At 52.9% G+C, this 20,810-nt stretch overlaps 1 protein-coding gene across 2 annotated transcripts in view; it reads left to right on the forward strand.

The window, feature by feature from the left end:
• Nucleotides 1-17,230: 17,230 nt before the first annotated feature.
• Nucleotides 17,231-20,810, forward strand: part of HDAC7 (histone deacetylase 7) — a 37,333-nt gene continuing 33,753 nt past the window's right edge. For both annotated transcript variants that reach the window (XM_017529388.2, XM_017529396.2), the window contains exon 1: nt 17,231-17,367. In XM_017529388.2, coding sequence (XP_017384877.1) covers nt 17,349-17,367 — 19 coding nt within the window. In that variant the 5' untranslated portion in view covers nt 17,231-17,348. The remainder of the gene's footprint in view (nt 17,368-20,810) is intronic.

A 20,810-nucleotide genomic window follows, 5' to 3' on the forward strand; every position in this document is an offset into this window, starting at 1 on the left:
AAAAAAAAAAAAAAACTATTTTCCAAAGTAAAACTAATTTAATGACACCACAGTATTGTTTCACAGTTTTGCAAATCTCTTTAATGTCTGGTTGAATAGAAGGCAACCAGATTCTCATATTGGTTTCTGCATTCAACCTGTTGTGATATCATGTGTCAAGAAGCCCCCCAGAAAACTCCACTGTACATTTGTGAGAAAATGAAAGTCAAAAAGGCTAATAATGTCCCTGCTAGAAAATGAAATGCAAACAGACTTATGCAAATTTAAAAACCTTTCTTTCAACTTCAGAACCCGTGAAGTTAATTCCATTTGGCTTCAGAAACTTCATACTAACTCCTCTCCCTAAAGTGTCTGCCACATCTCCCTCATTCTGTACTCGGCCGATTTTGATGTGTGTGTGTGTGTGTGTATGTGTGTGTGTGTGTGTGTGTGTGAGAGAGAGAGAGAGAGAGAGAGAGAGGAGGTCTCAGTCTGTGGCCAGGGCCAGAGTGTATGATCATAGCTCACTGCAGCCTCAAGCTCCTGGGCTCAAGCGATCCTCTCCTCTCAGCCTCCTGAGCAGCTGGGACCACTGGCACACCCAGGTAATCTATTTTGTGATTTGTAAAGATGGGGGGGTCGCACTATGTTGCCTAGGCTAGTCTTGAACTCCTGACTTGAAGCAACCCCCCCCACTTCCCCTCAAGCCTTGGCCTCTCAAAATGTTGGGGTTACAGGTGTGAGCCCCGTGCCTGGCCACCAATTTGCTTTTTGACTAAATGCAGAATATAGCATTTGTCCCTCTTTATATTTATCTGATTTAATTATCCCATACTGGCCTGCTCGAATGTTTTGAATTCTCATTTTGTCATCCAGTAGTGTGGCCATCCCTCCTGCTCTTGCATCTTGCAAACCCTAGGTCTGCAGAGCATATTCAGAGTTGACCGAGACAGAGCCAAAGACTGTGTCCTTTTGCAGGTTAATATTAGTGCATGAACCAGAAACTCCTTGGTTCAGTTGTTCAAGAAGTCACTGATAAGGAAGGGAAAGGGGTGGGTAATGAGAAATTGAGCCTTAGGTGAAGGGAGTCATTGGAAAGACTCAGGTACCACAGGAATGTGGGGAACTTGTCAATGCTGCCGCAGCCCCTCCCTCCTCAGGACTCAACAGCCTCACTCCAAGTCTGGACAGACTCTTTAAGAATTAGACAGATCTGAGCCAAGGGTCACAGATCCAGGGTTATTTGATCCAGGGGATGCACAGAGGGGTGGATTGAGTATTAGATTTCAAGCTGGATTGTTCTGCAAATTCTGTCCGAGGTGTACTCTGGGAAGGAAGGCATGGCCTCCTAGATACTGGTTGCTGAGAGGAGGAAGGCAGGAAGAAGCTCCCGTGAGCTCTGGGGGTGTTGGGCAGGGCTCCCCTTAGACCTCCAGACCTTGGTGCTGAATGGAGAAGTCACACATAGCCTGGTTGACAGTCCTTATTTCAATCTGTAGGGTCTCCCCGCTGTACTCTTCACTTGCACACAGAAGCCTACTGGGCCTCTGGGAAGGCCTGTGCCACCCTGAGAAAATCCCAAATCCTGGCTGGGCGTGGTGGCTCATGCCCGTAATCCCAACACTTTAGGAGGCCGGAGTGGGAGGATCACTTGAAGGCAGGAGTTCAAGATTCAAGACCAGCCTGGGCAACATAGTGAGAAGGCATCTCTACAAACAAATTTTAAAAATAAATTAGCCAGGCCTGGTGGCATGTGCCTGTAGTCCTAGCTGCCTGGTGGGGCCAAGGTGGGAGGATTGCCTGAGCCCAGGACATTGAGGTTGCAATGAGCCATGATCGCACCACTGCACTCCAGCCTGGGCAATAGAGCGAGATCCCGTCTCAAAAAACAACAAAAACAAAGCAATCCTGCAGACACCTGTGAACATCTGTGGCAGCTGACATGTGGCTAGGGCCAAAGTGAGGGCAGGTGCCTCAACCCTGTCAGCTCCTGGCTACCATTTCCCCATTTGCCTACTAGGCTGGCCAGATAGATCAAGCAGCCTATCAGAAAGGGCTTGCTTCCTTATGCCACTGGCCCAGCGTGGCAAGGACTGTGAGCTGCAGCTTAAGTGTGTCAGGGAAATGCTCCTGGTATCCTTTCTGCTTCCTCCGCTTCCCCCAGCCCCTCTGATTTACATGTCTTTCCCTCTCCTACCCAGGAGCCCCCGGAGAGGGACAGGGAGGGGATTGTGGAGGCCCTGGGTGATAAAGTAGGGATGGGGAGAAGTGATAAAGGGGGTGGGGGAGAAGCCAGCTGCACTTCCTCCCTGATAGGGACCCCACCCCAAGAGGCTCCTGCCTCCCCTGCGTTCACAGGAAGGACTGGAGGTGGTAGAGGAGTGGATGGGGAGGGCGGTGGGCAGGATATCAGCGGCTTCTGCAATCCTTTGCCGTGGAAGATGACAGTTCATTATTTTGTCCTTCGGTTGTTCTTTCATCAGCAAATACTTACCGCACCCCTCTTACCACTGCTGGCAGAGCTCTGGGCTGGGAAGGCCATGGAGGCAGATTGAGCTCGGTAGCTCTCTTGGTCTCCCCTCCACCCCACTCCTCAGCCTTGAGGGAAGCAATGAGTGAATAAGAGATGAACTTTAACAGCAGGTCATCGGAATCCTGATAGTGCCTCTTACTGACTGTGTAGCCTTGGGGGAAATGTGTGCGCTCTCTGAGCCTCGGCTTTCTCATCTGTGAATGACAGTGTAGAGCTGGTGAAGATAATGGAAGGCAGGCTCGCAGCACGCCGCAGGGCCCGGCCGTGTCTAGGTTAGCAGTGAAGAGCAGCAGAAGTGGCATCTAGCAGGAGAAGGATTTGAACCCTGGCATCCCCTGAGTCGCTGTGGGACTTGCTGGCCATTTCTCTCTCTTCTGTAAAGTGAAGAGAGTAGTGGTACTTACTTCATAGGTGCTGTAAGGACCAAATGAGCTACTACTATGTAGCATTTAGAATTGCTCTTGGCACAGAGTTCGGTGCTCAGTAAATGTTAGCCTTTATTACTGTAATTTTCATCATCCTCTGGGGACCGTCTCCTCTAAACAGATAACCTCTACTGCCGGGCGTGGTGGCTCACATCTGTAATCCCAGCATTTTGGGAGGCCAATATGGACAGATCACCTGAGGTCAGGAGTTCAAGACCAGCCTGACCAACACCTGTAAACCCAGCACTTTGGGAGGCTGAGGCAGGTGGATCACCTGAGGTCAGGAGTTTGAAACCAGCCCAGCCAATATGGAGAAACCCCATCTCTACTAAGAATACAAAAACTTAGCTGGGCATGGTGGTGCATGCCTGTAATCCCAGCTACTTGGGAGGCTGAGGCAGTAGAATCACTTGAACCTGGGAGGTGGAGGTTGCAGTGAGCCGAGATTGTGCCATTGCACTCCAGCCTGGGCAACAAGAGCAAAACTCCGTCTCAAAAAAATAAATAAATAAAATAAAAATAAAAAGAGATAATCCCTAAACGGATATCGTCTTCCTTACAAGCTGCTCCTCCAACACATTTCGAGTCAGGGATGGATAGAGGGGTAGATGGCGTAGAAGCAGTGGACCCCTCTTGTGAAAGGCCAAGCTGGCCCCCAACCCAGCTCCAAGGATGGCAGACACACTCCTGGCCCGGCCCATGGTGCCAACAGCCCGCTCACTCCCCCGGCTCCACGGTGGTGTGATGGTGGGTAGTGCGGAGGACCTGAGGTCCGCCCCATTATCTCCTTCTGCAAAGCCTCCTCCACCCGTTAACCCCCAACCGAGATTATAGAGCCTCAACTGTCTCCAACTGCTCTGATTCAGGGATAAGGCTGGACCTTTGAGCCCACCAGCCCTGCAGTGTTGAGGGGAAGCTGCATGCATCCCTGGGAGCTGGGGAGCTGGGGGGTGGGCCGCTGCAGAGGCTGGGGACACCCCTCCCACCAGCCTGCCTGCCTCCAGAGCTTGAGGAGAAACGTGCTTCTTCTCTGGGGAGAAGCCTTCCTGGGTTCACTAAGGCTCTTCTCCCACCTCTGTCTTTCCTGTCTCTACCTCGCTGGCTCCAGGCTGCTTCTGCTGTTGCTGCTTCTCTCTCAGGCTGCTCTTCCCCCACCCCCAGAGCCTCGAAGCTGCACACCTGGCTCCTCACATCAGATAACCCAACCACAGCAGCTCCCTCACCCCAGCAGCCCCCCAGCCCCCTCGCCCTCGCCCTCTTCCTCTCCTGCCACCCCCACCTTCTAGCTCCCTGACACACCTAGACGGTCCTGGGGAGGGTCCGGGAGGGGAACCCTAAAGCTTTACTGGGTAATGAGGGTGTGAGAAAACCACTCTTCCTACTCCCTCGAGACACACACACACACACACACACACACACACACACACACACACACAGTGGAAACTCTATACCCCTGTGCCTAGTCAGAAACAGTGAGTGGGAGGGACCCAGGGACCAGGCCTAGAGGTATGAGGAAAATCCAGCATGCCCAAGCGAGGGGGTTGGGGAGTCACAGAAAGGGGCAGCTTCGGGGGCTGAGGCTTCCACTGTCTCCTGTTGCTAGGAAAATAGGGTCTTCTTCCCTTTCCACAGCTTCATCTCCAGCCCTAAGGCTAGAAGCCTTCCCAGCAGAGCCTTCCTCCAGTGGGGCTGGGCTGGGGAGGTGGTTGGGTGCCATCTGGACCTGCCCCAGCCCCTTCTCTCTGGTCCCTAAGGGGCCAGGTGGGGAGGAGAGGGGTGGAGGTGGTTGTGGGGGTGGAGGCGCTGAGTTTGGGATGCCAGGGCTCAGGAAAACGGGGTCAGGGCTGGGCAGGACACTGTGGGAAGGGGAGACCTAGGAGGAGGCGGGACCTAGGAGGAGGAACACGAGGGTGCCTGGGAGCTGGAGGTTTTAATGCCTCTTGACAACAAATGAATCATAGGCAAATTCTGTGGAAATGATGGCGTAAAGAAAGATGTGTTATTTCAAGGCCACAGTGTGTTGTTGTGGGAAGAGAGCGGAGGGGGGAGAAGCAGGAGGCCCAATGGCGCCTGTAGGTGAGGGCCCGGGTAGAGTTCCCGGGGGGCGGCGGAGGTGATGGCCCCTGCTTCTCATGTCACCTTCGGGGTGATATGAAACAGCAGGTGGCTGACCACAGCCCGCCAACCCCCACCCCAGAGCAGAGAGGCCCTCATCCCTGCCGAGCTCCTCACCTCACTGTGGCCACTACTGCAGAGGCTCTGTACCTCCCCAGTCGGCCCTGTCCTCGGGGGGCTGTCCCCCCAGGCGCCTGCCATGGCCTGCTCCTCAGCAGTAGTTGAGGAGACTATGGAGCTCCAGGAGCCTCCGGTGGACGGGAGGCAATCTGTGAGAACAAGCCATCATCCCTCGCAGTGGGCTTTTTCCTACCAGAACAGTGCTGAGCTGATACCCACAGTGACCGCACCTGCCTTGTGGACGGAGCTCAGTCCATTTAGTTGCCAGATAAATGCATTCATGGCCTCTGTAAGGTTGTCAGCTGCCTCTCCATAGCTGAGACCCAAATCTCAGCTTCTGGTCAGCCCACATTCCCACTCTCCGCAATGTTAAGACTCATTAAATGATACCAAAACCATGTATACTCACTCCGCCGCGCATACATTACCTACGGCACACATTTCCTCTTCACTTCTCCTCCATGCCTGCATGGTTGTTTGTTGTTGTTGCTGTTGTTGTTGTTTTTGAGACGGAGTCTCACTCTTGTTGCCGAGGCAGGAGTGCAATGGTGCGATCTCAGCTCACCGCAACCTCCACCTCTCGGGTTCAAGCGATTCTCCTGCCTCAGCCTCCCGAATAGTTGGGATTACAGGCGTGCACCACCACGCCCAGCTAATTTTTGTATTTTTGGTAGAGATGGGGTTTCTCCATGTTCATCAGGCTGGTCTCAAACTCCTGACCTCAGGTGATCGGCCCACCTCGGCCTCCCAAAGTTCTGGGATATAAGCATGAGCCACTGCACACAGTTGCCTGTATGTTTTTTAATACAGTTGCAATCATAGGGTGTGCACCAATCTATATCCTCTTGTGATACTATGTTGCATATAAACATCTTAACAGCTTCATAGTTTTCTATTAAATGGAAACACAGTATCATAGCTTACCTCCATAATTTTCCAATCGTAGGTGTTCAGATTGTTTCCAATGTTCCCTATTATAGGCAGTGTGATGGGGGACATCACTAGGCACATATTCTGCTCATCCTCCCACAATTTTGGCTGTAGAAATCTAGTTTAGGATACACTGGGTGTGGTTATTGAGCCAAAGGGTAACAGCACGTTATAGCTCTTACTATAAATTGCCAAACTGATTTCAAAAGAGGTTACGCCACTACCGACAGCACACACACTTCACCAAGCTCTCGCTAATGTTTCAAAAAGGCACCTACCTTTGTCTCATTTTAATTGGCATTACTTTGATGATGATCAGGTTGAACATACTCCTACTTTTACTTGTTCGCTCTGTTTCTTCTAAACAGAAGAGTCTATTTCTGGGCTTTGAACTTCAGTCTCTACTGTTCTAGTGCTTCTTAACAGTTTGTGTGAGCTCTCCTTATAAGAATGATTTTATAGCATCGTCAACTACAACTGAGTGCAAGTCTCTCCTTCCTGACACTCTCTCCCACTTGGGATTCTGATGCACTTCCTCTTGCTTCACTGAAGTCTGTGACTGCTTCCTCTTGGCCTCCTCCAGCTTCCACGCCTCGCCCATCTGAAATCTTTGTTTTCTCAGGTTTCTGTATTGAGCCATCTTCCCTGACCTCCCCTTCTTTCCTCTCTCCTCCCCTGCTCTTGTGGTGTCATTCACTCCTACAATTTTCTCTCTCACTGATGGCCTCCATATTCTTCCCTGAGCTCCAAATACCACCAACTGTCTCCTCGACACCGTCCCTTGCACATCCCACCCACCGGCACCTCAAACTCCACCTGTGCAAAGTTCCATTCTGCATTTTCCTTCAAATTTGCTTCTCCTCTCATGTTCCCTAACTTGGCCACCCAAATACCTTTGGGTTTGGAGTTGCTTTTGGAAGAGGAAAGAGGAAGGTAGAGGCTAATACGACCGAAGAGGAAATCTGATTCTATCAACCTTCTGCTCAGAGAAAGAGCGCTGGAAAGGCAGGAGAAGGCCAATTGTCAGGCAAGGTGCTGCTCTGTGCCTCAGTTTCCTTGCCTGCCTGGACACTAGAACTGATCCAGGTCTAGAGATAGATGCTTGAAAGCCAAAGAGAGTGGCCACCCTCCTAGAGCAAATTAACCCATAACACTGATCTCACCAGCTTTTTCCTTCACCTCTTGAGCCTCTTCCCAGCAAGAGACTGGAAGCAGTAAAGGAGAGGCGAAGCGAAGCTCTAAGTCTAAACTTGTGCTGTCAATACAGTAGCCAGCGGCCACATGTGGCTACTAAGCACATGAAATGTGGTCAGTCAGAATTGAAATGTGCTATTAAGTGTAAAATATACACTGGCTTTCAAACAGTATGAGAAAAATGTAAAAGACTTCATTAATAAATTTTTATTTTGATTGCATGCTGGAATAATGTTTCAGTTTTACTATATTAAGTTACACAAATATACTGCTAAAATGAATTTCACCTATTTATTTTTACTTTTTTTTTTTTTTGATGCGGCTGATAGAAAATAAATTACTTATGTGGCTCACATTCTGTTTCCATTGGACAGTGCTGGTCTAGACCCTCCCAGCAGGTGAAATGTGGAGCTCCAGGCTCAGGAGACAAGGGCAGGTATAGACACAGGTATAGACCCGACTGGAGGTGTGGGCCAGCCAGAGCTCAAACCAGGTGTCTCCAGAAAGACACCAAAGGACAGATTCTCGATGGGCAGCCTCACTCAGGCAAAGCAAAGTCAGGCAACATTTCCTGGGTAATTTCTTCGGTCTTTGACTTCATGAGGGTCTCTGGACTGATGCTTAAGCTCTCCTGGGCTTGGCCCTATAAATGCCCCATTATTCTAGAAAAACTCACCCAGGACCACACAGAGCATTGGATTGCTTCACCTTGATAGCTCATTGGAAGATTTTTCCATCATTCCACATAGGTCAGGTCCTGGATCTGTTTCCAGAAGCCCAGAGGTGTCCTTTCTCCTGTCTAGAGCCCTCCCTCCCACCCACATGGGCTTAGGCTCAGCTCACCCATAGGCTGGGAGGGGATGAGAGATGGAGGTGTGCTTAACTTGATCTTGGGCCTTCATGTACACTATCTGGGTCACAGGCACGTTTTCAGCTCCATTTCTAATACCTATGCTTCTTGGGGAACAAAAGGGAACAAGAGGGAACCAGGGGTGGCAGACATACTCCACTGGGCTACCCTACTCTGTCTCATTCTCCTTTTCCTGTGCCCCAGCTGCACCATTCGAGGGCACTGAAGCTGGGGCCCGGTCTGCATGGGTCTGCCCCTCCCTCTCCTTGCCTAGATGACTCCACCTCTCCTAGGTCCTGGCTGGGATCCGAAGGCCCCAGGCAAGTGGGGGAAGGAGAGCCACTCCCACTTTCCCAGAAGCTGCTGCTGCCTCTTCCTGTTTTGCTAAAACTCTGGCTCTGGACCCAAGCAAGGAGGGGGAAGTCACCAGCTCCTGCCCCCCAAAGGTCAACTTTGCCCCCCTGGTCCTCTTTGTTATTTATAGCCCCACCCCGCCCCCAGGCCCTGGCTAAGGAGCTGGATATCTCCTCCCTCAAATAGCAGCTGTGGCCATTGCCCCAGGGATGCAGCCAGCTGGGCAGATCCTCCAGATGTGCAGTGTTTAGGGAGGGGAGGCCAGGCCTTTTCTGCAGTCCCTGTGACATTCCCCACAGTCTGGTCCAGGCACCCCTCAACTTCAAGACAACATGTAAGGATTTCAGGAGGATCAGGAAGGTTACACCTTTTTTCCATTTCTGTAGCCTGGCCATACACCCTGGAAAGGTCAGTTGGACGATATCCCTATTGGATTCATTTGTATAAATCAGCTCTGTACTCACTTTGAGACCTCAAATTATAAAGGAAAACAGACTTAGGGAGATGAAGAGATAGGACACTGTCTTTCTTCTATTACTGATGTGAGCATTGGAGCTCTGTCCCTAACGGCCCAGTGTGTAACAGGTGCTGTAGTAAGTACTTCATGTCCTGAGCTCATCAGTCGTCCCAACAACCCTAACATGGCAGGCACCCTAATCTGCAGATGGGAAACCAAGGCTCCTCAGGGTTAAATAGTACACCTTAGGTCAAGCAATGGGGAAGCAACAAGCTCCAGCCAAACCAGCTAGACACTAAATCCTTGCTCTTAACCACAGTACAACACCTCCTCACTCTGTCCATTCCTCTAGGTGCTTTTAAATGATCTCTTCTTTTTTACTTTTTGAGGTAGAGTCTTGCTCTGTCGCCCAGGCTGGAGTGCAGTGGCAGGATCTCAGCTCACTGCAACCTCCACCTCCTGGGTTCAAGCAATTCTCCGGCCTCAGCCTCCCGAGTAGCTGGGACTACAGGCACCCACCACCACGCCTGGTTAATTTTTGTGTTTTTAGTAGAGACAGGGTTTCACCATGTTGGCTGGTCTGATCTCAAACTCCTGACCTCAGGTGATCTGCCCGCCTCAGCCTCCCAAAGTGCTGGGTTTACAGGTGTGAGCCACCATACCAGCCTAAATGATCTCTTAAAAGCTCAGTGCAGGGAGCCCTGGAGCCCAGGTCTCAGGGTCTGCCCAAGGGAAATGTTTGCACATTGTCTCTGCCTCCTCTTTCTTCCCATTCCTATCCATTTAGGCCAAGCTGGAGTGAGGGATCAGATGAGGCAGAGACTTCTAGAATCACTGTTTTGGGTTTCCTTAGACCCTGAGCAGAGGAGAGTAGCAGGTGAGGGCAGAGCCATCTTCCCCACCCACAGTGATCCCAGGATTCAGTAGGTCTCTCCCAGCTTGGATCTCTGGTGACTCTGAACCCACCCTCTCCTTTGCAGCATGTGTTATTGGAGTCCCTCACCTGACAGTTTTCTCCACTCCAGGTTCTGTTCTTAGACTGTATGCTGCTCCCCAGGAGGTCATGAATTCCTCAGTGATAGGGACTGTGGCTTTTTTGTTTGTTTGCTTCTGTGCCTGAGAGCCTGGCATGGTGCCTGGCACAGAGTAGATGCTCAACAAATGTGTGTTGATGAAGAGGAGTATAATGGTGATCATCATGGGTGGAGTTTTTCAAGGTCTTAGCCAGGACACCCTTGCTCACCTCCCAGCTTAACCACCCTCAGCTCATTGCTCTCTCTCCTGCCTTTAGTCTCCTGACTCACAGGCGCATAATCCAAACCCACCCTAAAAGAGTGTCTTCAGGCCAAGACCTTCTTAGAGGTCTCTCCTGGAGATTCTGGAGTCAGAGGTATGTGCCTCCAAAGAGGAAGCACCGGGATTTGTAGCAGAGTGGGATCCTGCCCGCCAGCCAATATAGCCTCTGGGGCAACCAGAGGGTTGTGCTGGAGCATATGGCAAGGCCGAAGCCCAAGCATGCCAGGGGGAGAACCACAGCATCCCTGCAGGGGCCCACTGGAGCAAGTAATAGTGAGCTGGCTGCAGAAAGGCATTTTGCAACTCAGACAAATTTCTTCTCACTCATGATTAGAGTATGGCCTGGTGGCTGCCTCCCTGACCATAATCTCTGCTGGCACAGGCATCTCTGGGCTGGGCAGCACAGGCTGTGGAAGGAGCACTGACCTAGAAGCCCGGGGGCCTGAGTTCTCAGCCTGCCCCAGCTCTGATTAACCATGTCATCTCTGGCAAGTTACACCCTCCTCATGTCCTCCATTTCCTCATCTATAAAAGAAATGGTTTGCATTAGACCGGGAAGTCCCAAACTTAACCACACTTTAGAATTACCTGTGGTGCTACAGGTTCTTGGGCACTATCCAACCTCCTCAGAGTCTGACGGGGTCTTTGATGGGACCCAGGAATCTTTTTTTCACAAGTTCTCTTAAGTGGTTTTGTTTGTTTGTTTGTTTCGTTTTTAGACAAAGTCTCGCAATGTCACCCAGGCTGTAGCGCATGGCACAGTCTCAGCTCTGCAACTCTGCCTCCTGGGCTCAAGCGATTCTCCTGCCTCGACCTCCCTCGTAACTGGGATTACTGGCATGTGCCACTATGCCCGGCTAATATTTGTATTTTTAGCATAGACAGGATTTCCCTATGCTGGCCAGGCTGGTCTCGAGCTCCTGACCTCAGATGATCCACCTGCCTTGGCCTCCCAAAGTGCTGGGATTACAAGTGTGAGCCACAGTGCCCAGCCTAAGTGGTTTTGATATAGTGTCAGGTTTAGGGGATCCTAGAGACTAGCTAATCTTATAAACACTTGCAGTCAGCCGGGCGTGGTGGTTCACACCTGTAATTCAAGCACTTTGGAGGCCAAGGCAGGCAGATCACCTGAGGTTGGGAGTTCAAGATCAGCCTGACCAACCTGGTGAAACCCCATCTTGAAAAAAAAAAAAAAACTTGCAGTCTTTGGGAGCAAATATTCTAGTAAATGGAATGGGTACATCATGAGGTTTTGCTGCTGAGTGGTTTTATCAGTGAGCAGGTGATGGGTAGTTTATTTCATTACTATCATTATTATTTTGCTCCTGCCATTATTGTTACAGAAGGATGTGGTGGCTGCCCATCTGTATGTTTCTGCCATGGACAAGGTTCTGGCCTAAGGGGAGGCCTTGCTTACCTCAGGGTTGGGAGTGACGCTGACGGAGGAGGGTAGGGAGGGAAGGGCCTTCCCTGGTGGGTGGGGCCTCTTGGCAAGGGGATCTTGCTTTCCCTCTCTCTTGGGTGGAGTTTGGCTCCACAGGCTTTGGCACCGAACTCTGGGGCTGAGAGAGTCTCTCCCCACCCATATTCCTCCCCCACTTTCACGTCTTAGCCACTCAGCCCTGGGGCCTGCCCCCTTCTACTTTTCCTTTCCTGACTTCCTCCCCAGCCCCTCCAATCCTGCCAACCTCATTCCTGAGCCTGGCTAATCTGTTTGCCACCCTCTGCTTCCTTGCCTCGCCCTTGCACATGCCATTCTCCCTACCTGGAATGTCACCCCTTCTTCTCTCCCCACTCTGGGCTCTTTCAAAACCCAGTTTGACCGACACTTGCCAGCTTCATTCAGGCTGTGCTCTGCCCTGATGTCCTCCGTTCTTTAATCTTTGTGACACACTCATTTGCACTTGGAATAACAGAATCAGAAAACTGCTTAAGACTCAGAAAAATAAAGAGAGATGATTCAAAGCAGCTTCCTCATTCGATAGATGAGAAAACTGAGGCCCAGGGTGGTTGTGACTTGGCCAAGATCACACAGTGAGATTTTTTAAATAGCTGGCGTTGCAAGAGGGTTTCAAGTATTTTATGTGTTTGTTTTGTTTCCTCAAGGCTCTGTGGCCAATAGAAGGGCAGGGGCTTTGTTTTGTTTTTAATGTTCTTATCTCCACACTGTGGGTGTGTTGTGTATCCAGGAGCTGAAGTAAGCAATTGTAATATTTGTTAGGCCATCAGAACAATAATTCTAAAACTCATAGTGGTACAAATCTTTTCATGTATTACTCATCTGATTTCAGACCAGCGCTGTAAGGTAAGTAGCCAAGACATTGCTATTTACAAGGCAGGAAACTAAGACTTAGCAAGGTGTGACCCAGGAAGTGAATGGCAGAGCTGGGCCTAAAACTCAAGTTCCCTAACTCCCGGCCCAGGCTTCTGACCCCCACAATGTCTCCTTTCCAGCTCTTTCCTGATGCTCCTGGCTGGGGACCTGGCATTGTCAAGGCGGTGACCATTGTCATCTTTTGCACTTGTGGTACCTTCTTTGTCTTGGGCTTGAGGAGACTGTCTGGCTTCCTGCCCCTCCCCATCCTGTCCCAGTGCTTTCTCCTTGTGTCCCCCACCACACACTTGGCACATAGACACATATGCATATATTCAGAACTGCAGGTGTCAGGGCAACAGACCACAGGGGAAACCACATCACCTTTGTTGACTCTGTAGGGAGGTGGGGGTATGGGGAAGGGACCGGCTTACTTCTCTTCACCTGCCCCAGTCCCTGCGGCCATCTGCTCTCCCAACCTGAGCCCCTGGTACTTGTAGCCACGCTGCAGCCTCTTCTTGATCTAGCCATCCAATACTGGCCCAGAAGGATCTGGCACCTCTTCCCGAAGACCCTGAAATCCTAGACAGGGGTCTGCCTGCCTGTACCCCAAAGCCACACCCCGCAGCCCTACCCAGAATACAGAATACATATACAGCTCCTCTGATTCTGCCTGTGCCGGGCAACAGAGAAAGGTGGGAAACAAGGACAAGACCACATGGCTGGGGTCAGAAACTTGGCGTCTGAAATGACATGTATATCAATAAAGGAGGCAGGCCACATTGGAACAGGAGACCCTTGCAATGACTTCTTCATTGTTTTGATCTGCTAGGAAATTGCACAGGCTGTGAATCAGACATACATGGGATTAAGTAACTTACTGGCTCTGTGGCCTTGGGCACATCATTTTGTCTTTCTGAGTTTTACTTTGCTCATGAAAACAATGGGGATAATAATGAGATTTCAGCCAAAGGACTTTGAACAGCATTCGATATATAGAACATGCTCAATAAATCCTAAATTATCTTTCCTTACTTCTTTTTCTTCCAGTCCTCCCTCCGTCCCACCCTCACTCCCTCCCTCCCTCCCTTCTTCTCTTCCCTCCTTCCTTCTTTCCTTTTCTACTTCTTATATCTCTTATATCTGGTCCCATGAAACGCTTTATTTGGAGTTGGGGACCTAATCTCCCCTACTAATCTGCAAGTCCCAGACCCTATGAATTGGCATTTGATTCCAGATCCAGAAACTGAAATGCAAGATCCAAACTAACCCAATGCAATGGGCGGCCACTGAGATCTCACTGAGGCCTTGGGGAAGGAGCACTTTCTGGTTGGCTTTGAGGGAAGTGTGTGATGATAAGCACAGGCTGGGGAAGGAATTGTGGCTGTGACCCCCACATCTAGAAAGTTGAGAACGGAGGATATCAGAAAGTTTGGATAACTTTCTGGGGCTTTAAATCCTGGCACAGAGTAGGGACCCAATAATATTTGTTGAATGAGTGAATGACCCTGCTACTTACTAGTTGTGAAACTCTGGTCAGGTTTCTTAGCCATAAAGGCCATGCTTTACTCATGAGCATAACAAGGATTATTATTAAAAATAAATGATCTAATGTTTATCCAGGGGATAGCAAGAACTGCTACATAGTAAACGGTAAACAGTAGCTAACTAAGGAAAGAAGGAGAGAAGGAGAAAGAGATCAAGTAGGCCCAAAGCCCCAAAGGGAAGCAGATAGAGGTGCCCTCAGGCTTTGTGCTGGCCAGAGACTCTAGGGAAGGCTCAGGAAGCCAAGGTAGGTCCTTTGGGGCCAGTCTCTTCTGCTAGGTGTTGAGCTGAGCAAGCTATGAGAGACCTGGACTCAAGAGACTTTTAAAAAAATGCTCCCATGGTAACCAGTCTAGAGAAGACAGAAGTAGCTTGCATTTCTCTGTCTCATGTCTCTAAGGTTCTTGGAGGCTCTCTAATTTATCCTGGTAGGCCACATGTGACTTAGAAATGAGCTTAGGACTTTGCCATGAGGCGGGGTCTGGTAAGTAAATCTGGCAGGGGAAGGAGAGACACAGTCCAGCTTTCCCAGATGCAGGTTGCACATGCTGTCTTTCCCTTGGAATACATGTTGGAGGCAATGAGTCCTGGTGCGTGTAGAAAGCCACATGTTGGGCACTGTGTGGACAGAGAGGCAGTGAGACAGCCTCTTTATTCAGATCACTGAAAACTCAGTGACGAGGTCAAAAAGAGAACGAAGACTCACAAATAAATGTATACACAATGCACATAGTAGAAATGAGCATAAAAGGGCCTGGCTTTAGTACAGAAACAGCTACAGAAGAGCTACGGGTATGTGTGTGTTGGGGGTGGGGAGCAACTGTGGACCTAGACGAGGGAGATAGCAGGGGTGTGGCTGGGGGTCTGCAGTAACCAAGCAGTTTTTTTGGAGTCTGTGGACACCGAAGAGGCATTTGGAAGGAGGGTGATCTGGCTTGGAATTGAGGGCTGGGGATGACATACCTCAGATGGAATAGCATGTGTCCTGGAGAGTCAGCGTGGGTAGTCATGGGGTGAAAGAGTGTATTGTAGGTGTCTAGCTGGAGGTTTCTTGAAAGTCATGAACATCTGTCCCAATTCAACAAATAACTCACATCAAGTTTGAATTCTGTGCAAGGCACCACAAGACATGCACCCACGACTAAGGCAGTAGCTGGACTCAGGGATATCCACTCTTGAATGCTCTTGGAAGGAAGAGAGTTGAGACAAGTAGGCTAGGTGGGTGAAGGTCAATGTATAAAGACCACACAGTTCAGGGAAGAAGCCCTCTTGACTATGGGAATCCCGGAAAGCCTCCCAAAGAAAGTGGTACAGCCTGTGGGTCTTGAGGACTGGAAAGATTTCAACAGAAGGAGAAAGGGGCTGGGGAATACATTTATTTTGCAGGGAGCATGATGAGAGAAGGCAAGGGAGTGGGGATGCATGAAGCCATGATGGGAAGCAGCTAGCAGCCCAGTCTGGTGGAAATCATGATCGTAATAACAGCAGCTAACACTACTGAGCCCTAAGGACCAGGAGGCACCAAGCAGGGATGTGTGTGGAGTGTGGTGCCAGCTTGTAGGAGAGCTTGAATGCCAGGAAGGGAGTTTGGGAGGATAAGTTAACAAGCGCAGGGGGGCTGCATCTGCCTGCTGAGGGAGTATTGGGACAAGGGAAGGGGCTGAAGAAGTCCCATGCTGAATATGCCCGTAGCAACAGATAGGGAGTCCTGAGCTGTGCCTGAGGGAACAGAATCTATGGTTTGAAGTTCACCACCAGCATGACCAAGGCCTAGGCCACACGTCCTAGGCCACTGTGGGCTCTTGCCTCCAGTCACACATGACTCCACCTCTGGGGCTGCCTCAGTTTCATCTTCTCTGGATTCTTGGGGTTTCTTAGGATTGCAGGAGTTAGGATGGGGTCAGGGGAAGCTGCTCCCTGCCTTGAGGTGGTGGCGCCTCACACTGCAGGGAGCCCCCTGTTCCTGGGTGGCAGACCTCTCCCCTCCCTATGGGCAGCTCCAGATTGCTGGGGGCAGACATGGCTGACCGGCTAGGCCAGGAAGCACAATGGCGAGGTCCTCAGCCCCTGACCCCTGAATCTGACCTTCTCTCCAGCTAAAAGCGGGGTTGGAGGGAAGAGGCAGGGAGGGCCAGTGCCTAAAGTCCGCCCGAGCTGAGTTTATTAGCTGAGGGAGGGCTGGAGGCGGCTGCATTCCGACTCACAGACTGGAACATTTCTGTGATCCGCTGTAATGCACTGGGGGACACTGGGCACATTGCTGAAGTTTGACTCATAGGGACCGGGAGGGGGAAAGAGGGGGGTTGTGGAGGGAGAGGAATGGGAGGAAGAGAGGAAGAGGAGAGGAGGGAAGGAAATCCCTTGAGAAATTTCTTTAAAAAAAGAAAACTTTCAAATCCGCACCACCCCCACACCCTTTTTCTTTTAATAGGAACAGGCTGGACCCTTCCGTTCCCCTCAGCAGGCATGGTGTGTGTGGGGGGGTGCCAGTGGGGGAGGGCTGGGCACTGATTCAAATCAGATCCTGGAACTTTCCTGAGGCAAGTCGTGCTTATGTGTGTGTGTGGGTGGTGGGGGGTGTACGTCTGGGATTCCTTGCATGGGGCATGGGACTCCACGCGTGTCCCACTCTGCCCGCGTGTGGCTGCGTGCTTGTGGGCTGTACGGGTATGTAGTGTGTGCACCGGGTTCACCCCGAAGCCCCAGTGTGTGCTGTGTGAATGATTCTGCCCCGTGTAAACATGGATGCGAGCTCGTGTGCGCTGTGTATGCGAGGGTGCGTGCGCCCAGGTAGCTGGGTTTCCGGGAATTGTGCGCGGCTCGGAGCGCCTCGCGGCAGCTCGGGCTCGGGGCCGCGGCCGGCGTTCCGGGTTCGGCGCTGCCTCCCGGGCCGTGCGCCGCGCCCCGCCGCGATCCAGCCGCGCGCGGCGTCTGCGGCCCGCCTGTTTGCCGCGCGGTGCTGTGTCTGCCGGGGTGGTGTGTCCCAGGGCCGCGAGCGCCTGCCCCCTCCCTCCCCTCCCCCTTGGCCCGCTCTCAGACTCAGATAAAGCATTTCCTTCCATTGTCATCCTACCCGGCCGGCCGGGCTGCCAGGGCCCTCCCCCTCCCGGCCCCCTCCCTTCCTCTCGCCGTCTCACAGTCGCTCTGCAGCCTCCGGCGACTGGGGGGATGTGAGGCCGGCGCCCCAGCCCCCCGCCCCGCCATGAGCCCCCCGCTCTGAGGGCCCCGGCCCCTGGATGCAAAGCCCCAGCGCTGGTGAGTACTGGGCGGCCGCTCCCCGCCCCGCCCTGCGCGCGGCACCCAGCGCCGCCCGCTCAGGCTCGGCCTCCGGCCCCGGCTCCGGCTCCGGCTTGGGCTCCAGCCGGCCCCGCGGGCCCAGCCCGGCGTGCGCCCCCGGACCGCGCCCGTCCCGCCCGGCTCCCCCGGGCTCTGGCAGGCTCCGGGTCCGAGCTGGTTCCGGGCGCCAGAGGGCTCGGGCCTCCCGCGGGGCGCCCGCATCCGCCCGCCCCGGGGCAGCGACAGGCCCGAGGGAGGGAGTTGGAGGCCCCGGCCGCCGGTGCGCGGGCCCGACATCCCATCACCCCCGTTCCCGGGGAGGACGAGCCCAGGGACCGGGGAGGGAGGGACGGCCGCGGTGGCCCGGCGAGGGGGCGGTGCTCCGGGGCGGAAGGTTTGGAAGCGCGAGGGCAAAGGGCAGGACCCACTGATTTGGCGCTGGGCTTTGTGGGGCTGGACATCAGCGCCCCCATCCCGTGGTGCCGGGCAGGGCCCTATTCAGATCCTTCGGCGGGGAAAGAGGTCCCTTGGAGGGATCCCTGGCTGGGAGGTTTCTCCGAGGATCGCCCCCCGTCGTTGCTCTCCCATCAGGGTAAAGAAACACCTGTGCCCTAGAGAGCTGTGGAGGGCAATGCTGGCAGAGACGCGGGAAGGGGGGCGCCGCAGGCTGTGTGAGGGGTGGGGGGTCAGGATATGTACCCTGGGGTCTGTTGGTGTTGGGGAGTGTGAGAGCAGGCGGCAAATCTGGCGGATGGGCTGGGTTCCCACGACCAGACTTTGTAGGCCTGTGGGCTGGGAGAGAGCCCTCTGTGGCCTGCAGGCCACCAATGACCCCACCCCCATTGCTTCCCGCTGTGGCTGCCCGTTTGGTTCTGACCTCCCCAGCCGCGGCTGCTCCTCACTCTTCCTCCCCCCTGGCTGTCCCGCACACCCAAAGGCCTCCCCTGCATCTGGACACTGGCTGTCTTGCTGCCAACACTCCCTGCCCACTCCCCTAGGCAACATCTGCCTGAGGCCCAGCTCTGCCTGCCGCTTTCTAGAGTGAGAATGGGGCATCGGTCCTCAGCGGCCCTGCTGGGAGCTCAAGATGACTTCTCAGCCTGTTTGTTCCCTGGACTTGCATCTGGACCTGTGGGACCTTCCTCAAGACCCCCGTTCACCCATAGGGCTGGAAGGAGACTGTGACTCAGGTCCTTGCCCTCTAATGGGGCACTTTTGCGGCCCTTTCCTCCTCCCAGGACTCCATAGGCTGCTAGACTGCTGCCATCCATGAGTTATTAAATCATTTTCTTCTCCTCTGCAGTCACTTCTGAGGGAAACTAAGGCACAGAGTATCCCACTGAGTGGTACCCAGCCCAGTGAACCTAGACTGGCACCACGTCTTGGACCTATTGGGACTGGTCCTCTGCCTTTAGTCCCCTGATGTCCCTCCTTGCTCAGCAGGACTATGCTGAGAGGCAAGCTCAGAGCTGCCTCCTGGTGTTGCACCTGGAATGGTGTTCTCCAGCGGCCTCTGTGTCCCTCATTGGGTGGGTGTCTCTGTGGCCACCGGGTCTTATACTTGGTTTTGGGGCAGAGAAGTTTGCATATCTAAGCTGTTCACTCCACTTTGACATTGAAGTTCAGTTTCCCCATCAATAAAATGGGGAGAAGATTCCAAGCATGCTTCCCAGAGAAGAGCAGGAGAGGTTGGTTATGGAGAGGAGAATCAAGGTCCAGTGTTATTATCCACCCCCTCCAGTTTGCTTAGGGATAATGGACCTCAGCTTTAGTCCTTGGTGGCTTCTGGGCATGGAAGCTGGAACTTTCTCAATTCTGATGCAAAACCCCTGGGCAAGTGAGAATGCATGTGTGAGGGGGTAGGGAGTGGGGACCCTCTGGTAGCTGTGGGTATACTTGCCCAAGAACTTGGAAGACAGAAGCCTGTGGAACCCCACCTCCTGCTTGCCTTCTTTCTCCTGGCCTTTCATTAAGGGCTGGTAATTTTGAAGTTGGCAGGGGCCTGAGAGAAGATGAGCTAAAGCAAGGCCCAGGGTCACCCAGCTAGGAAACAGCAGCAGGAGCGGGGCGAGAACCAGGCTGAGAACCAGGCCTTCTCAGTCTGCCAGTTCCCATTCTGCTGTCCCTCCCTCCACAGCTTGGCTCTCCCTGGCCTGCCCCTCAGTTAGACTTGGGACTGGGGCCTCCAGTGGGGTGTGGGTGATTGCTGCAAGCAGGGCCCGAAAAAGGCCTGGGGCTAGGGGGAGGGCATTTGTCCTCCTGGAGGCTCCCAGGACCCTGCGTTTGTGTTGGATTTGTTCACTAGATGGGGCACTTCCTCTGGGGCAGGAAGCTTTGATTTCCTGTGGTGGTGGTGAGGAGGGGTTGGTAAGGATTAGGAGTGGGGGGCTCAGCTCTGGGCCATCCCTGATGTTGTTGTTTGGAACCACAGAGGGGCAGAGTTTCTGCTTAAGGCTGCTTCTCCCAGTCCTGGGGAGGCAGGAAGGAGAGCCTTGGTGAGGAGGCCCAGGCTGAGGCTGGAGAAGGAGGCTGTGAGAGCAGTGAGCTGGGGGTGGGCAACCCAGCAGGAAGCCCGGTCAGCAGGTGACCCTGCCGGGTATTGTGTTTCCTTGTAATATTTTCCCCCTGTTTCTGTGGTAACCTTCCCTGGAGGCCCCGGGCCTTAGGGCTACAGGAAGGTGCCCCCAGACAGCCCTTTCCTTAGAGGCCTGAGTATTAGGAGGAGTCCCTAATAGTAGCCACCTCCCTAACCCTTCTGGCTCCCTAGGAGCAGGGCCTGGGAATCTAGGCAAGTGGCCTGAGTGAGCATGGACTTGGGGGCTGGGTGGAGGCCCTTTGGCATCTTCTGGGGGGAAGAGGGAGGGAAAGGGGGGGGCTGGACTTCAGGAAGGGCTCTGAGCAGCTTGAGGGGCTAGCCTGGCCTTTGTCTCCTCCCAGCCCATCTCCACTGCCCTCCTCCAGTCTCCCTCCCCCTGCCAGGGAGAGGTGGATAGCATGCTGCCTGGGGCAAGGGGCAGGGGTGGGGGTGGCAGAGGTGGGAGGGATGTTTTCATTAGCAGAGCATAGCTCCTTTGGTCCTGGACCAGTTCCCAGAGGCAAAATAAATTCAGGACAGTGTCTGTTTAGTGTGGGTCTGCATGAGATGTGTGTGAGCACACACTGGGTGTGCGGTGGGTATCTGTGTGTGTACTGGCTGTCCTACCCCTGTGTATGTTGATGTGGTGGCTCTGGGCAATTTGTGTTCTGTGTGGTGGCTCTGTGTTGGGTGTTTTGGGAGTATGCACACATATAAAACAGACGTGCATCATCTGTATGGTATGCACCTTTGCAGGTTATGGCCCTGTGTGGGGTATATGGAATATGTGGACATGTTTTTGGGGAGTATATACCTGTGCAGGAGTGGCTTTTTTTTTTTTTTTTTT

The sequence above is a fragment of the Cebus imitator genome, unplaced genomic scaffold (assembly GCF_001604975.1).
Source record: "Cebus imitator isolate Cc_AM_T3 unplaced genomic scaffold, Cebus_imitator-1.0 Scaffold2, whole genome shotgun sequence".
NCBI lineage: Eukaryota > Metazoa > Chordata > Mammalia > Primates > Cebidae > Cebus > Cebus imitator.